Source organism: Brienomyrus brachyistius, chromosome 12 (assembly GCF_023856365.1).
Source record: "Brienomyrus brachyistius isolate T26 chromosome 12, BBRACH_0.4, whole genome shotgun sequence".
In the NCBI taxonomy this organism is placed as follows: domain Eukaryota; kingdom Metazoa; phylum Chordata; class Actinopteri; order Osteoglossiformes; family Mormyridae; genus Brienomyrus; species Brienomyrus brachyistius.
In genome coordinates this window covers 7,454,412-7,473,302 of record NC_064544.1, presented here as the reverse complement: position 1 = coordinate 7,473,302, position 18,891 = coordinate 7,454,412, and the positions used below count along the sequence as shown (strand labels likewise).

General features: G+C 46.7%; 1 protein-coding gene and 1 long non-coding RNA gene across 2 annotated transcripts; one reads left to right on the top strand and one right to left on the bottom strand.

Moving 5' to 3' along the window:
- Nucleotides 1-2,273: 2,273 nt before the first annotated feature.
- LOC125704887 (uncharacterized) lies at nt 2,274-3,479 on the bottom strand. The gene is made up of 2 exons (XR_007381274.1): nt 2,977-3,479; nt 2,274-2,597 (listed from the first exon to the last, which is right to left on the bottom strand). It is a non-coding gene; the product is annotated as an uncharacterized LOC125704887 (long non-coding RNA).
- Nucleotides 3,480-3,523: 44 nt separating this feature from the next.
- On the top strand, nt 3,524-15,277 carry LOC125704886 (max dimerization protein 4-like). Its single transcript, XM_048971024.1, has 6 exons — nt 3,524-3,841; nt 4,182-4,281; nt 5,399-5,428; nt 11,022-11,136; nt 12,079-12,238; nt 12,538-15,277. The coding sequence occupies exons 1-6, from the start codon at nt 3,526-3,528 to the stop codon at nt 12,669-12,671; spliced, it is 855 nt and encodes a 284-aa protein (XP_048826981.1). The 5' UTR covers nt 3,524-3,525; the 3' UTR covers nt 12,672-15,277.
- Nucleotides 15,278-18,891: the final 3,614 nt, after the last annotated feature.

Below are 18,891 nucleotides of genomic sequence, written 5' to 3'. Positions count from 1 at the left end.
TTGAAAGGTTGCTGGTTTAACGTCCTGAACAGCAAAAAATTACTTTTCTCAGTAAACAATAAAAGTATGACCTGTGACTTTGGAGATGAGGAGCTTCCCGTCAGCATGCTGTCGGGGTTACAGGAGCCGGAATTTACCTGTGACTTTGGAGATGAGGAGCTTCCCGTCAGCATGCTGTCGGGGTTACAGGAGCCGGAATTTACCTGTGACTTTGGAGATGAGGAGCTTCCCGTCAGCATGCTGTCGGGGTTACAGGAGCCGGAATTTACCTGTGACTTTGGAGATGAGGAGCTTCCCGTCAGCATGCTGTCGGGGTTACAGGAGCCGGAATTTACCTGTGACTTTGGAGATGAGGAGCTTCCCGTCAGCATGCTGTCGGGGTTACAGGAGCCGGAATTTACCTGTGACTTTGGAGATGAGGAGCTTCCCGTCAGCATGCTGTCGGGGTTACAGGAGCCGGAATTTACCTGTGACTTTGGAGATGAGGAGCTTCCCGTCAGAATGTAGGTCAGTGCTGAGGGTAACTGATGAGAAACAGCTGTGTGGGCTGAGCCACGGGCTGTGGGGTTGGGGGGGGGGCATGCGTGGTTTCAGTGAGCCTAGTTTTCTCAGAGTGATGAAGTCGTGATCAGATCCTCTGTGGTGTGCAAATGCTACTGGCAGTTAGTGGCGAGCTGCTTCTGCTGCCACCGTATCATGGTGTACTGTGTGATGGCACCATGTCTCCTGCTTTCACTGCAATCACTTACTAAAAAGATGCTCCTGTAGCCCACTGGAGCTGCTTTAAATTTAGGAGGCTCAGCCCAAGCCTCTCCACTCTGATGCTGGTGGTTTCTGTGTTGCCTTATGTTCCTCACAGGCCTGAGCTTTCTACCGTACTTGCCTGTCCTTGCACTCCCCCAGGTGCGGCCTGGGGGGGGGGGGGGGGCAATCCCTCCACCCGTCAGCCTGCTGAACAGGCTAGCCTGCTGGAGGAACTCTCCTTATTGGTAAAAAGAGAGCATTTAGCAGAATCATGCAAGGAGATAACACATGTAGAGGGCAAGACATTTCAACACATTTTTTTTTTAAAGGGACTGTCATACTGCAAGAATTTGTCCTAGAGGGGGAGTAAACATTAAGAGGCAAAAAATAGCGAAGGATTTGCTTCCAAAGATGGTCATTCCATCATAAGCATGGTAGGAGGGAGATGAATAGGAATCGGAATAAGGACCTCTGGGGATCTCATTGTAATTTAGCACTGGGAGAGACTGGGAGAGAGTGCAGGAGTTTAGGAGAGACTGGGGATGACTGGGTGAGACTGGGGATGATTAGGAGAGACTGGGGGAGAGTGCAGGAGTTTAGGAGAGACTGTGGATGATTGGGAGAGACTGGGGATAACTGGGAGAGACTGGGGATGATTGGGAGAGACTGGGGATGATTGGGAGAGATTGGGGGAGAGTGCAGGAGTTTAGGAGAGACTGGGGATGACTGGGTGAGACTGGGGATGATTGGGAGAGACTGGGGGAGAGTGCAGGAGTTTAGGAGAGACTGGGGATGACTGGGAAACAGAGCTCTTCACCTGACTTCTTTCCTTCCCAGGATGCACACGCCCCCAACCTTAATCATATCCCTGCAGATAGCTCTTTATGAATCATGATTTTCAAGTTCAAGACTTTTATTGTCATTGTTCAGTTGCCTGGACAACAAAATTAGCTGACAAGACCACAAAGATGCAAGAAAAGTGACAGTGACATTACAAGATATCCATCCATTTCCCAAACCGCTTATCCTATTGGGTCGCGGGGGCCCGGAGCCTATCCCGGAATCAATGGGCACGAGGCAGGGAACAACCCAGGATGGGGGGCCAGCCCATCGCAGGGCACACTCACACACCATTCACTCACACATGCACACCTACGGGCAATTCAGCAACTCCAATTAGCCTCAGCATGTTTTTGGACTGTGGGGGGAAACCGGAGTACCCGGAGGAAACCCCACGACGACATGGGGAGAACATGCAAACTCCGCACACATGTGACCCAGGCGGAGACTCGAACCCGGGTCCCAGAGGTGTGAGGCGACAGTGCTAACCACTGCACCACCATGCCGCCCCTCATTTATTACAAGATATATTAAAAAAATAATAAATAAATAAATAAATAACACAGGGCCATAGTACATAGCAGCAGTTAAACTTTTAAGACCTAGCCACTATTAGCAATGCTTTGAGATTGTACCACTTCCAAATGTATTGGCTCACAGAAAGAAGTGTGAAATTAGTCCAAAAATAGTCAAGTCAAATCAAGTGGCATTTTATTGTCATGCCAGCCATACATAAGTATAGAATAATACAAGAAGTCATTCCCCTGGACCATGATGAACCAGAAGACACATACATGTACTCATTTCAAATACTGTAGACAGTATTGTGTACTGTACAGCAGTTCTGTTTTGAGCGTGAGGCTCAGTGGGCTAAGCCTGTGTCCTTGTAATCAGAAGGTCGCAGGTTCGAACTCAGCCTCAGCACATCTGCGGCTCCTTGAGCAAGACCCCAAGCTCCTTCGCAGTCAACTTACTCCACAAAGCAAGTTGAGGGAGGCGTAAAGATAGTTTCCCTACAGGGGATCAATAAAGTATCAATTAAAATCTAAGAAGCCAAACCACAGATGCTTAATTTAAAATTCACTGGCACATCCAATCAGATTCGCGCATTTAATGACGTAAATTGCAAAGTGCAGTGGGTGTTTTATCATAGCATTAATTTATGGCTATACTTCATATAGGGTCACAACAGGGCGGGCATGGTAAAAACTGGGTCGCGGTGAGAACCATTACTTTACAGAACAACTGGTCCTGCCACACAACCTGCCTGCTGAGAGTTTCCGTTTTTAAAGTTCATTGTATGCTGTACAATGAAAATAAAAGTTATTCTATTTCATCCATGCCTCTCCTTACCTCCTGGCAATTCGACATTGTCTGAACCATTGCACTTACCTAAAGCTTGATTGTTGTGAATAATATATCTAGGAGACACATAATTTTCGGTATGTGGAATATATTAAAACATCCTATATAACTCACGCAGGGCTTGCTGTGGTATCTTTTATCCACAATGCTGCATTAGGAACAAACACAGGCAAGAATGTTACTTTCAATGTTTCAGTTTTGACTTACGGCGTATTAGTAAATACGAGCACGGTTCAAGTGTTCTTAGTATAAATACACACAGAGGGGGGCGCTTTATATACGTGGTAAAGACGGAGAAGGCAGACAAACACTACACCCTTGGACGACCAACCACACTAAAAACCAACAGCTTCCTTCTCCGTCTTGGCGTTCCGTGACCAAATGCTAGGAGGAAAGCCGCGCCCACTACATCTCCGTTATCCAATCGGCGACAAAAGAACGTCTCTACAAACCAATGAGCGATTACCAGGCTGGGTCATATGCGCTGTTGCTAGGGCCTGCTTCTAAATCGTTACTGCTATGGGTCAAACCAATCAGGGCACACACTGTATCAGCATGTTCCCTAAAAACACATATATGCCAGCAGGCTATTGGCTGAAATCTCGGGCCTGCCAACGTAGCTCTTGCTCTTCATTGGTTTCGGAAGCCGTCTGTCTGGAACTCGAAGCTGTACAGTTGACATGGACTTGGCTGGAGGTCCCGCAGATTCAGCACGGAGAGCCCCATAATACTGGAAATCGCGCAGTTCGTCTGCCTTTCCGAACAGATCGTTATAAATTCGGGATTCGCTATTCGCATCGTCAGCTTGTCACCCAGAGGAATCCGAGGATGGAGCTGAATTCTCTGTCGATCCTCCTGGAAGCGGCGCAGTATCTAGAGAGGAGAGACCGAGGTAAAAACTTTAAACCCTCCGTGTCACCGTCGTCTGAATCCGGTCGGACGGCACGATTGACGGGGGCTTTGGCCCGGCCACACTCCCGAATCGACGGTGCGCTGGGACTGGGATGGACTGGGGCTGTTCGGGGTGGTGGGCGTGCAACCCTGCCGTGCACTTCTCCCGGGTTATCGTGCTTTTCATACCATCACAGCCGGGGCTTCGTACTCGGTGTTCTATACCACGGTACGCTGGCTTTTCTACCGTTATACAGGGGTATGAGATTCCCGGCCTGAAACCCAGTGTCACTACGGCCGGGCCGTCGGTCTAAAAGCAGCTTTATCCGCTTTGTCACCAGAAGCAGAGCACGGCTACGCGTCCGTTCTGCCGTACGACAGCGGCTTCCCCGGGAAGAAAGCGAAGGATTCGCCCCTGTCGAGGAAGACCCAGAGCACTAGGTACGTGCGTGTTTGGTACCGTCACTGTGCCTGGCCCCGTCACCGGACGCAGACGCTTTCCGGTGGAACTGCCCTCTTCCCCAATTGGCTTGGTACTGCTTTGTCTAACAAAAATTATATAACCTTTTACCTTGCTATCCAGTGTCTGGTTAGCATGTTAACTGCAGAGTATATGAGGACATTTTAGTCAACACTTCGGCAGGTTAGCTGCTTAGCATGCAATATGGAAACTGCCTTGGCTTCCCATTGGACTGGCTAACTAGCAAGTAAGATGCTAATCGCTAGCAGACCGACCCATCCATCCATCCATCCATTTTCCAAACCGCTTATCCTATTGGGTCGCGGGGGGTCCGGAGCCTATCCCGGAAGCAATGGGCACGAGGCTGGGAACAACCCAGGATGGGGGGCCAGCCCATCGCAGGGCACACTCACACACCATTCACTCTCACATGCATTCCTACGGGCAATTTAGCAAGTCCAATTAGCCTCAGCATGTTTTTGGACTGTGGGGGGAAACCGGAGTACCCGGAGGAAACCCCACGACGACATGGGGAGAACATGCAAACTCCGCACACATGTGACCCAGGCGGAGATTCGAACCCGGGTCCCAGAGGTGTGAGGCAACAGTGCTAACCACTGCACCACCATGCCGCCCCCGCAGACCGACCCTTTTATACATAATTTGAGAAAGATATGGTTCTGCTGACCCTGGGATATGAACCGGTAGCCTTCCGGTCACAGGCACAGCATCATAACCTGCTGAGCCACACACTGCTTACCCGTGTTTAGTCATGAGACCTCATCTGTCACTCACTGCTGTCTCATTTTGGATTTCTAGTGTTGCATACAATACAGTTTTAAAAAATATGACAAGTTGGCCAAATATGCTGGATAGAGGCCAGGGGAACGCATGACACTTCCAGGCCATGTTAAGGGATGTAAGGGATTCTCAGTTTTGAATTTGCAGCGGATCTGCAGAGAGGTGGTGTACAGTTGTTCTGTCAGCTCCCAAGCTGTGGCTCTCTGCTGATGTTAGCTCTTATTTTCAGGGAAGCGGGTGGCGTGTTTTACGGCAGATGAACTTTAACATGCATTCTGTGTCTCTTTCTTCCTTCAGGTCGTCGCACAATGAGCTGGAGAAGCACAGGTATGCAGACTGTCCCACGGCACCGCTCTGCACCTGTCATAAACACCCCTGATATACCCTCGCCAGCGGGGCCATACCGCCTCCTGCCCAAACCCCTCCCCCATCTGATTGGCGGCTTGGGTGCTCCCTGTGAACGTGCGATCATTGTGGCCCCACACCGCATGCTGCCCATGTGATGTTTTACAGCCGAACTCCACCCAACCAAAGTTTAAACTGCCTGCTTTAACCACACTATTCTCACAGTATTTCTGGGGTTATTCCAATTCCCCCAAAAGGTCTCATCCTGCACTGTATATTGAGAAATTTCCTTGGAGAAAGTACTGGAAGGTAAATTCTTTTGAATGTGATACCCAGGATATTTCTGCTTTGTAAGACATTGTTTTCGGTCATGCCAGTGCCTGAAAAGGACATTGCAGAACATGATAATTCAGATAAGTTCCCACGAGTCTGACCAAAATATGCACGTGACTCATGTACTGTACTGGTCAAATATAAGAGCCAGCATAGGGTAAGAGAAATTGTACTTACCAGCAGAACCAGATTATGCAGAACAGGCTTTTTTTGCCTTGTAAGTGACGGTCAGTGTGCCTGTGTGTTATTCTCACTGTCTGTGTGACATACCGCACGTCACTGGAAAGTGTGGTTTGTTATTCACTTGCTGAGGATTAACTGACTGCTATATCCTCAAATGAAACGTGCTGAGACATGTCCCAGAGCCTTGAGAGAGCTGGCGCCGGCTCGACCTCCTGTGTTCTGGCGCGGGCTTCTCCTTGCATGTGGACCCCTCTGTTAACCCTTGACTGTGCTGGGAGGCGCAGGAGCAGTGTTGCTGGTCTGGCTGCAGGATGGTGTGAGAGTAAACAAGCACATCAGTAACTTCATCATGCAGTGCGTGATGCGTGCAGTTCCTCTGAGCAATAGTGAAACCCCTGAGCTTTTAGGTTTCACTTGTAAAACTTATACGTAGTCTGCCATTTGCACTGGTCATTCAACAGTATTGTCAATTTCAAACTGGCAGATTATTCCTTTCATGTGTCTAAAACAGACTTTTCTTGAACGTAAAGTCAGACGTCCGTCTAAAGGCTGCTTCCCAGACAGGTTGCCGTGAGAAATGCCTGCAGGACTGTGCAGATTGGGAGTGCAGTCAGGATGTAATCAAGAGTGCAGTCAGGAGTACTGTGAGGTGCTCAGTCAGGCCACTGTCAGGAGTACTGTCTAACAGCAGGCAGGAGGGCAGGAGCATTGTGTGGAGTGCTGACAGGAGCGCAGGCAGAAGCACTGTGAGGAGCATAGTCAGGCCGTTGTCAGGAGCACAGGCAGGAGCACTGTCTAGCAGGAGTGCAGGAAGGAGCACTGTAAGGAGTGCAGTCAAGCCGCTGTCTGGAGCACAGACAGGAGCACTGTCTAGCAGCAGGCAGGAGTATTGTGAGGAGTGCAGTCAGGCCATTGTCAGGAGCAAAGGCAGGTGCACTGTCTAGCAGGAGTGCAGGAAGGAGCACTGTAAGGAGTGCAGTCAAGCCGCTGTCTGGAGCGCAGGCAGGAGCACTGTCTAGCAGCAGGCAGGAGGGCAGTCAGGCTGCTGTCAGGAGCGCAGGCAGGAGCACTGTCTAGCAGCAGGCAGGAGGGCAGTCAGGCAGGAGTGCAGTCAGGCCGCAGGCAGGAGGCCAGTCAGGCTGCTCCCTTGTGGACAGGAATGAGGCTTAATGCTGGTACCTGCCTGAACTTCTTCGCCGCCCTGCTTTTGTCTGCAGCAGCTGCCTGCCAGTGGTCGTGTTTAAACTTGAGGTCTTGGGCTGTTTTTAGTCTCCAGATGAAGGCATGCTGTTATTGTATCGGAGGAGCCCAGTTTCTGCCTAATCACAGGTACCCCATTGCTGATGTATCTGCAAGTTCTTTAAGTGACTTTCTGTCATTCTTGGATATATACTGTGTTTAAACGTTATTTTCTTGTTCCGTAAGAGAGTTTGATTTTATTATCGATCTGCCACACGAGCCATTTCCCTCAGACATGGGGTCCCGGCTGGCGGCCGTGGAAACAGGCCGCTGTCACTCCACCATGTGCACTGCGGTGCTCATGAGGCAGCGGATGTTGGTTTTGCTGCAGTGAATCTGCATATATATGCTTAGTGGTTTTGGTCAGCTGGCGGATTGTCGCTTTGGTGCTGAGCCTGGAAACCACAGGCCTCTTTAAAGGGCTCTTTCGTTCCCCACTGCCCCCCCGCTTATGATGCGTGCTGACTCAGCAGGACAGAGCAGCTTCCTGCTGTCTTGCCCTCATGCAAGCAGGTTGCTTACAGATCTGTAGTTATGAACACCTTGATCGCCATAGGGTGGGTTTAGAGAGCCCGTGTGGGAAGAGGCAGAGTTCAGCTTCATCCAGAGGAGTTCTCGGTGGGCTTCAGGGTGGGGCTTGAGGCGGTTATTGCTGCTGCCATCGTTGAGATTGAAATGGCAGATGTTTTTTTTTTTTTTTTGCAAGATGTAAAACTATTCTGTACAAACTGCACTGTAACACTGTGCAGTGCCAATGGAAAATCACTGTACTTTAAGGTAGTCAGGGCTGAATATATATATATATATATATATGAAGTCCATTTAAACTGGTATCTTAAACCCGACAAGTTACCCCAATAAATCAGTAACCCCGCTTCGTAGTACAGGCCACAGGGATGCTGAGGCCTGTAAGAGTCATTTACACATTTTTGTGCTTCCTGTGATAGGAGTTGCAGGTACAAGACGACCCGTGTGCCCCGCCGCTGTGCATGAGCCTAACCCTGTCTCTGCCTTGTCCTCCTCCTCTCTGCTGTGCATGAGCCTAACCCTGTGTCTGCCTTGTCCTCCTCCTCTCTGCTGTGCGCTTTGTACAATGAGCAGCTGCAGAGTGATGGCCACACGGGTCACGCCCCCCTCCGCGCTGGGCTGCCAGAGCTTCCTGTGACGGACGGAGCTCTTACTGCCTCGCTGCTCTCGGGGTCACCGTGTTTCATATGACTTCTTCTGGAATGCAGTGTGGCGTTGACGTTCTGAAGCTGGCAGGCATGCCCTAAGCCAGATTCCCCCCCCCCTCCCCCAGGCCGCCCCCCCACCCCACAGCCACCTGTCAGCAAGTGAAATGGTTTGTCTTTCATTTAAAACACAACCTGAAAATGTGCTATGAAAAAAGAAATTGAACTCTGCACAGAATCCCACCGAGCCACGAGTGGCCTGTCCTGCTTATATCAGGCATCATTCTCTGCATTAACATTAAAGCATATTGGAAAATTAGCCGAAAATCAGTCAAAGCTGACCTTCAGAATCTTTAATGACGTAATCTTGCCCATGTCAGTTACATAGATTTTATTTATTTATTTAAATTTTTTTATTGTATATAATCCTGTTAATACTTAAAAAAAGCTGTTAATACATTCCCCAGTGTGTGTTCATGTACTGTCGTCTTAAAAACACATTACTGTGTGTTATTCATTGCTGCAACATGACTGCATGAATGAACCTGTCCTGTAAAGTGTGCTTTTAAGCATGAAACTATGGGGGATACATTGTAACTTTAATATTAATGTGTTTTATAAATATTTATTAATAATTGCATTCCATTCACTACCAGTGACTAAGCAAGACTGCTGGACTTTTTAAGTGCACACATACAAACACTGAAACGTGTTACAAACACTAAAAGATATTACAACCGGAAAAGTGCATATAGAGCAAACTTTACCGCAGTGTTGGACTTCAGGTTTAAACTTGAACCCCCGTTATGGAATATTTCAGTATAGATCTGCATATCCCTATATAAATCATCAAGTGAAAATACTAGGGTACCCAAAAGTGGGTTCGGGTTTAAACCCTAACTATGACTGCAGAAAAGGCAGCTTTATATTCAGTTTCTGGCTGTAACATCTTTCAACAATAGCAAGTGACACCCCTTGGTTTTCCAGATTTCTTTATGGGTGAATTTAAATAAATATTTCAATATTGGGGTGCGCACTTCACCTTCAATAGCCCAGCTGTCTTCATTACAACCACTAGCGGTGAATGGGCACAGTGCAATTATTAATAAATACATATAAAAACATATGAAGGTTACATAGCGTGCATTGTCCCCTATAGGTTAATGCTTAAAGCACATTTAAACGGACATGTCTGTATTGTTTAGGTTTGTACTTATTAGTCCATTAATTCTATTTTTGTACTTTAAACAGACACAGTACAGTTATTAGTAACGGGAAAATATTGTTAGAAAACTCAAGACTATCTCAAAAATATTTTTCCACCCTGACCTCTTAGGGGCTCCGTATACCGCAGCTGATCTGTAGAGAAAAATCTATTGATGAATATGTATTTTTGTGTTTTGTAAAATCATATCCACAAAAATATGGAGCGATTTGTATACATGAACAGGGATGTGTCTTTGTTGGTCACTTCATATTTATTTAGAATTTGGTGATCAGTGGTCATTGTTGACACACCGCTGCACAACAGCAAAATGTGTCCTCTGCATCTAACCCATATGTGACATCATGACATAGCAGGGGGCAGCTAATTCAGCGGCCAGGGAGCAGTGCTTGGGGGCGGTACCTTGCTCAGGGTACCTCAGTGGTGCCTTGCTGGTCGGGGATGCAAACCAGCAATCTTTCAGTTGCAAATGCACTTCCCTAATCATTAAGCCACCACTGCCCGCCTATTTGTGGATCACATTACATTTGTGACCTCGCTCCTTTTTATTTGCGGATTTTTGTTGAAAACCTACCACTGCTGATCCATAAAATAAATCCATAACTATGAGGTGCAGCCGTGATATATATCGTTACTGGGATATGAGATTACTTGTATTGGGATGAGATTTTGGTGATTCCCCACAACCCTGAATAGGATAAGTGGTTTCAGGAAATGGAAGGATGCATTTTGGTCATATCACACAGCCCTAGTCTGAATGCCCCCTGTCTCTGTACAGCCCCGTGTGGTGATCATCCAGTGTATTGAACAGGGTTGAGTAGATTTGGTCTGAATGCCCCCCCCCCCCGTCCTTATACAGCAGCCTGTGGTGAGCACACAGTGTACTGATCAGGGATTAGTTTTCCACTGGCTGGTATCACACTGCATTCTTTTGGCTGAGTGGTGCCATGATTGCTGCCCTTTCGTACTGTTATAAAAGGTGATATATATATATATAAGAGTTTGCTGTCAGCTGTAACCCCTTTTGCAGCCTGTGCATCTAGATCGATCATTAAAGCTGCAGGAAGTGGCTCGGTGACCCCGGCCCAGATCAAGGAGGCTGTGTGGACTTACTCTGTGTTTGCAAATTTGCCTGTGTTACTTTCTGTGCGTTCAGTGTCCAGTGAGAGAGGGGGGCCTGGTGCCATGGGGGAAGCAGGGTTAAAAAGAGGAGCTTCATAAAGAGCTCACTGCAAGCCTGAAATCCTGCATTGTCTTTCTTCAGGCTCTCGGCCAGCCTCATCGGCGTGCAGTGCTGCTGTTTAGGCTGTAAGCTACAGGGCCGAGGTCCAGGCTGTGTGCTTCCTTCTCTCGCACACGCGTTCCTGCACGTGTGTATGAGCACAGAGATTGCCCGCACTCATGCGGCCTTGTCACATTATAGGCGAGCCAAGCTGCGGCTGTACCTGGAGGAGCTGAAGCAGCTGGTGCCCCTGGGCCCAGAGAGCAGCAGGCACACCACGCTGAGCCTGCTGAAGAAGGCCAGGGTGCACATCAAGGTACCACCCTTGTGGGTCACATGTGAGGTTTTACCCTGGATGTGAGGGCACCCTGTGCATGGCCACACAGAGCAGCATCCGCACAGGCGTCTGAAGCTGTGCTTTGCTGCCTTTCTGATGCAGGATCCCTACACAGTATGGAAAAGTATGATATTTCATTTGGCTTTTGGGTAAATATGGAAAAAGAAAAGATATTTTGGCCTTTTTAGACTATTGCAGCAAATTAGCCTTAGTGGTAATAACCTAACTATGTATTCTTAAAAAAAATGACTTCTGTCCGTATTAAATCACCATGTGAGCTGGTTGTCAGCACCAGCATGTGCACAGGGTCCACACTGAAGGGTCTCGTCCCAACCCTAGAAGTGAGGGTGTGTTTGTGGGGGGCACACTTGACTAACCTCCAGCAATTTACTACACTCACAATGGGGAAATGCATGTTGTCACCCCACATGCCATAACTGATTGGCTAACTATCCCAATTGTGAAAGGAAACAAGATTTCTAATGTGTGTCGTCATTGGGCATTTCAAACACTGGCGAGCTGTCAGCTAAACAGCAGGCAGAAGCACTGGTATCTTGTCCTTGCCAGGGGTGGATCCTGGCAAAGACAACAGGGGAAATTGCCCAGGGTGCCATCTTTTGGGCTTTATTGGCATATATACCGTTCATCGTGTACCTTTGGTGTATTGGTGTGTATATACCATTCATCATTTATCTTAGATTTATTGGTGGGTATATACCATTCATCATTTATCTTAGATTTATTGGTGGGTATATACTATTCATCATTTATCTTAGATTTATTGGTGGGTATATACCATTCATCATTTATCTTAGATTTATTGGCGGGTATATAGCATTCGTCATTTACGTTACAGTTATTAGTGTTTATACCTTTTCTCGGCTTCCTGCCAGATCTCACTATCCTGTTCGTCTCCCACAGAAGCTGGAAGAGCAGGACCGCAAGGCTGTGAATGTGAAGGAGGCCCTTCAACGCGAGCACCGCTACCTCAAACGACGCCTGGAGCAGCTCTCCGTCTCCGGCCTGGAGCGCGTCCGCACGGACAGCATGGGCTCCACCATCTCCACGGACTCCGAGCAAGGTGCGGGCACGTTCCTGTCCCATGTGACAGGGACGTGGAGCACACAGTATTTCAAGATTCTAAAACAAGGCCTTCAAAAGAGCTTCACATTGATCATAGCGATCGAGACCTGTGCGGGGGGGTGGGGGGGGGGCATTTCTGGGTGCTAAAGCCAGTCTGAGGAAGAAGAGACACATGTTTCCAGTGAGTCAGGCGTCAAAGAGGACCTCGCTCACTGCTCTTTGTGTGTGTGTGTGTGTGTGTGTGTGTGTGTGTGTGTGTGTGCGCTCCCGCACGCGTGCGTGTGTGTGTGTGTGCAGAGGTGGACATCGAGGGCCTGGAGTTTGCACCGGCTGAGCTGGACAGTGTGGGCAGCGTGAGTGATGGAGATGATCGCTACGGCTCCCAGGACGGCAGCTACACACATCCTCACAGACTGCAGCACTGCCTCTGACTGCCCCCACATTGCCCGGACCCTGCCCCCATCAAGCCTGTCTGCGAAACATCATTCCTTCAGCCCGGACAGCCCGGACCAGCACCTTCCTGGCCCCAGTGCTGCTCGGCACACTCCCACGTGGGGCCCGTGGCCCCCTCACTGCGTGCCATGGGGTCCCTGCAGCCTCCAGTAGGAAAGCAGCTCACAGCTCATTTACTGCTGTGTATGGGTTCGAGTAGCCGGAGAGGACCATGTATGTATGTATGTATGTATGTATGTATGTGTGTGTGTATGTATGTGTGTGTGTGTGTGTGTGTGTGTGTGTGCGTGTGTGCGTGTGCGCTTTACAGTATAAAACTTATGTATTTGTAAGATCACAGTGGAGAGACCTGACGAGACTGATAAGAGTCTTTGGCTGATTCTAGTCACGCCTGCCAATTGTTAGTAAGCTGCTCACTCTCGCCTGACCCACATGACAAAAGTGTATCATTAGAAATGGTCACATGACGCTCAACTGAGCCAAACATTCCAACTGTAGCTTTAACTGGAGCTTATAAACAAAAACGGTGCATCTGAACTGAGGCAGCTCTACCTGCTGCCCAGGATTAAAACAAATGTCCAGCTGTAGCCTGATGTAGCATCAATAAGACAGACAGGTGGGGAGAGTCTGGCTGGGGAACACATCTCTGTCCCCCCCCATCTGAGGTCTACCCTGCGCAGTACAGGCAGTACAGGCGTGATTCCTGGCAGAGATGAACTCAGGCCTAGATGTGGTTTGTGTGTGTGTATCTGTGTTTGCCTGTATGTGTCTGTCGTGCGTATCTGTGTGTTTGCCTGTATATGTCTGTCGTGTGTATCTGTGTGTTTGCCTGTATGTGTCTGTCGTGTGTATCTGGGTGTTTGCCTGTATATGTCTGTCGTGTGTATCTGTGTGTTTGCCTGTATGTGTCTGTCGTGTGTATCTGGGTGTTTGCCTGTATGTGTTTGTCGTGTGTATCTGTGTGTTTGCCTGTATGTGTCTGTCGTGTGTATCTGTGTGTTTGCCTGTATGTGTGTGTTGTATGCATGTGCAAATGACACTGACATGTCCTGTGTTTTACACAAAACAGCCTTGACATGCATACAGCTAAACATGCTACTTTCTTGAATCAGAGGGGCTTCTGGGCCACCTGCACAGGGTCACACTGGCTCTCCACTGGCTGCAGGTGGCGCCACTGCCCCTCCAGTGCTGTGCAGTACCTGCTTAGTGTGACCAGCTTATCCTTGTAAATGACCAGCCTGTCCAGGAAGGTCTTCTAAAAAGACAAACTAACAAAATCAAGTATACAGAAATCCTATTAGATAAAGCAGTTTTAAGAAGTGCAGCATATATTTCCTGTATTAAATTTTGTATTATATTTTTCCTAACTGTTCTCTTTGAAAGTAAGAAAAGACAAAGTATATCTATATATGAAAGCTTTGGATCCTGTTGGAGGCCAGACGCTGGGGGGGGGGGCAGTCTTGGGGACTCCCCTGCTGTCAGACTGTGCCTTGGCGGCCCCAGAGACCGTCGCTGACATTCCCCCGGTGCTCAGGTGCTGGCCTAAGAGGCATTCTCCCTCTGCCTCTGTCTCCATAACCAAACTCCCGCCGTGTGCCAGGCTGGGCCGGGCGCTGCCATGTCCACATTCTTCTGAGACCGGTTGCCTTGGCACGCTCTCCTGCTTTTGTCACATTGACCACACTGGTAAATTGCATGGCAGCTCATCAAGAACTGTGGTACCGCTGTGGGTTTATTTCCCAATTTGGTCCTTTGATGTCACTTCCTGTGCTGTCTCATTGGTTCTTTTGAAGTCAAAGAGGGTGGTGGTGGGGAAGGAGAGGAAATAAAACAATGGCAGCTGATAATCTGCTCCTGTCCCACTGATGGCCCTCATCGCAGTGTTATTGGTCACCCACGCCGGTTCCTGAAACTCCTGACTGGATGACAGCCACAGACTGCTGCATTTTGTGCTCCTTTATTTGTTACCTCTATATTATTTCTAGAGTTCAGGTGAAATAAGCAGAAAAACTAAAGAAGTGATTGTACAGAGTTTACTGTCTTGGGAAGTAACACATTGTATGAACACCAGTGGAGATGTTCAGGTGCATTTTCCCATGTGACTTGTAAACTCTGGCACAGAAGCTCCCATCCAACATCCCGATGTAAATGGTCTTTTTACCCCGAATTCTGGTTTTCCATGTTCAGTTCTGATGAGATGAGGGTCAAGTAGCCCCTGTACGATATGGTGCAGTGACCCTGCAGAGCTCAGCAATGCGACAAAGCCCAAATACGCGCCGTCCGCTTCCCTGAGGATGCGCCGACTGGCGGCTCAGAGTCATTTTGATGCCTTAAACACCGTGAGAGAGAACAACCAACATTTATTTATGGTGGCGTCCGTGGGCCCATGGTGGCCGTGAGGACAGGCATGATGGGAGGCGAGAAGCTTCTGTGCCACAGGGATGGGAACACATCGTGTGCCGGGACCGGCACACTGCAGCATCCATTCTGTGTGCATATCTACCTGGTGCTGGCTGCAATCTGTAGCACACATGTTGTGCTCTATCATTCTTTCATTGTAAGATAAATACATTTTATACGTAAATTGCAGTGTGTGGCTCATCCCTTGAAATCTTTGCAGTAATACTGTTTAACATTTGCATGCTACCAAAAGTGTTGCCTTGTATGTCCTGTATATATAATATACATCACCAGTTAGATATATAGAGGAACACAGTCAATCTGCTATGGATCATTTTTAATTCTCTGGATATATTTCCATGACACTACACATCGTTGTTACAGTATAATGAAGCTGCCACCGTTTTTGATTCACGCGGCTTATCTGGCGCTAGGTGGCGTGACACACCAGCGCAAGCAGACCTAAAAACAACAATTTACTTCAGGGGGCATAAATAATGTGCTATTAAGCTATTACTTGTGTTTTCATTAACCACAAACATAGGTACTAATGTCATGTTCGTTCATCATTAATGAATCGTGTTACCAAATTATATTTATTCGATCAAGTCATAACTACGCAGCTAAAAACCAGGAAACGGGAGCTGGGGTGACATAAGCAGGACTTTCAATACAGGCTGCGATTAACTGGCCACTCGACAAATAAATCAGTAAAATCGTGGCTCTGTGTATAAAGGAGTTTGCTACAAGGCACATGACACCGCAATTCCGAAGATACCTGAAGAGCCGTCTCGCCACACCAACTAGTCACGGTCTGGTTAACCCACTGTACCCTGGGGAGGAGCATAGTGGGAGGCAGCGCACCGCCCGGACCCCCGAGCTACTGCCGCAACATCACACCTGCATCTTCTAAAACTCCGCTGATCATATGGCCAGAAATGCGCACCCTTATGGGGCGCCCTTTGTAAAGGTACTAAACATTTTTGCACTTGCCACTTTTGTCAATGGTGTTGTGGATCATCAGATTTTTTTTGCTGTATTCACGATTGTTTATCATATGTAAATATAAATGATATCCATCCATTTTCCAAACCGCTTATCCTACTGGGTCGCGGGGGGTCCGGAGCCTATCCCGGAAGCAATGGGCACGAGGCAGGGATGGGGGTTAGGGGAATGTCCAGATTATACTAGGGGCCCTACGTAATTGCACTGTTCATTAACATTGGGAAAATGGATAAGTTGGACTTTTTGTGAGAAAATGGATTTATTTGTGTCAAACAGGAACTTTACATTGAAAACCCTCATTGAGGCCAGATTCACATTTTACACGCTTCAATGGAAATTACGTAACTCGATTTCCGAGAAAATACCCTGTTTGGCCACCAGGTGGCAGACCACTTCCTTTACAGGATTTACATGTTTAAATTTGGTAACACTGAAGGACAGTTGCACATTACGGACTTTGCAAATGTAAATCTTGTAATTAGCATTTACGGCATTACACAGTGAAATTACAGGCTTTAAACCAACCTCAGATTTACTGAGTGAAATTACGAATAAGCTAGTCCAAATTTGTTCATTACACTAACCCTACCCAGAATTTCAACATTGAAATTACGAATTTCCTCATTAACCCCCAACCCTAACCCTACCCAGAATTTCACAGTGAAATTTTGTAATTTGTCATTACGCCCAAAACTAATCATAACCCTAAACCTACCCAGAATTTCAACATTGAAATTACGAATTTCCTCATTAACCCCAACCCTAACCCTACCCAGAATTTCACAGTGAAATTTTGTAATTTGTCATTACGCCCAAAACTAATCATAACCCTAACCCTACCCAGAATTTCAACATTGAAATTACGAATTTCCTCATTAACCCCAACCCTAACCCTACCCAGAATTTCACAGTGAAATTTTGTAATTTGTCATTACGCCCAAAACTAATCATAACCCTAACCCTACCCAGAATTTCAACATTGAAATTACGAATTTCCTCATTAACCCCAACCCTAACCCTACCCAGAATTTCACAGTGAAATTTTGTAATTTGTCATTACGCCCAAAACTACTGACATTTGGTCATTACTACTGACATATGGTCAAAACTACTGACATATGGTCAAAACTACTGACATATGGCCAAAACTACTGACATATGGCCAAAACTACTGACATATGGTCATTACTGACCATAACCCTAACCCTACCCAGAATTTCAACATTGAAATTACGAATTTCCTCATTAACCCCAACCCTAACCCTACCCAGAATTTCACAGTGAAATTTTGTAATTTGTCATTACGCCCAAAACTAATCATAACCCTAACCCTACCCAGAATTTCAACATTGAAATTACGAATTTCCTCATTAACCCCAACCCTAACCCTACCCAGAATTTCACAGTGAAATTTTGTAATTTGTCATTACGCCCAAAACTACTGACATTTGGTCATTACTACTGACATATGGTCAAAACTACTGACATATGGCCAAAACTACTGACATATGGCCAAAACTACTGACATATGGTCATTACTGACCATAACCCTAACCCTACCCAGAATTTCAACATTGAAATTACGAATTTCCTCATTAACCCCAACCCTAACCCTACCCAGAATTTCACAGTGAAATTTTGTAATTTGTCATTACGCCCAAAACTAATCATAACCCTAACCCTACCCAGAATTTCAACATTGAAATTACGAATTTCCTCATTAACCCCAACCCTAACCCTACCCAGAATTTCACAGTGAAATTTTGTAATTTGTCATTACGCCCAAAACTACTGACATTTGGTCATTACTACTGACATATGGTCAAAACTACTGACATATGGCCAAAACTACTGACATATGGCCAAAACTACTGACATATGGTCATTACTGACCATAACCCTAACCCTACCCAGAATTTCAACATTGAAATTACGAATTTCCTCATTAACCCCAACCCTAACCCTACCCAGAATTTCACAGTGAAATTTTGTAATTTGTCATTACGCCCAAAACTAATCATAACCCTAACCCTACCCAGAATTTCAACATTGAAATTACGAATTTCCTCATTAACCCCAACCCTAACCCTACCCAGAATTTCACAGTGAAATTTTGTAATTTGTCATTACGCCCAAAACTAATCATAACCCTAACCCTACCCAGAATTTCAACATTGAAATTACGAATTTCCTCATTAACCCCAACCCTAACCCTACCCAGAATTTCACAGTGAAATTTTGTAATTTGTCATTACGCCCAAAACTACTGACATTTGGTCATTACTACTGACATATGGTCAAAACTACTGACATATGGCCAAAACTACTGACATATGGCCAAAACTACTGACATATGGTCATTACTGACCATAACCCTAACCCTACCCAGAATTTCAACATTGAAATTACGAATTTCCTCATTAACCCCAACCCTAACCCTACCCAGAATTTCACAGTGAAATTTTGTAATTTGTCATTACGCCCAAAACTAATCATAACCCTAACCCTACCCAGAATTTCAACATTGAAATTACGAATTTCCTCATTAACCCCAACCCTAACCCTACCCAGAATTTCACAGTGAAATTTTGTAATTTGTCATTACGCCCAAAACTACTGACATTTGGTCATTACTACTGACATATGGTCAAAACTACTGACATATGGCCAAAACTACTGACATATGGCCAAAACTACTGACATATGGTCATTACTGACCATAACCCTAACCCTACCCAGAATTTCAACATTGAAATTACGAATTTCCTCATTAACCCCAACCCTAACCCTACC

Bases quoted from the DNA above. Each gene is read 5' to 3' on its own strand.
- LOC125704886 (XM_048971024.1), top strand. From the start codon at position 3,526: ATGCCAGCAGGCTATTGGCTGAAATCTCGGGCCTGCCAACGTAGCTCT. The intron at 5,429-11,021 runs GTATGCAGACTG...GTCACATTATAG, and splicing joins AATGAGCTGGAGAAGCACAG to GCGAGCCAAGCTGCGGCTGT. The intron at 11,137-12,078 runs GTACCACCCTTG...CGTCTCCCACAG, and splicing joins AGGCCAGGGTGCACATCAAG to AAGCTGGAAGAGCAGGACCG.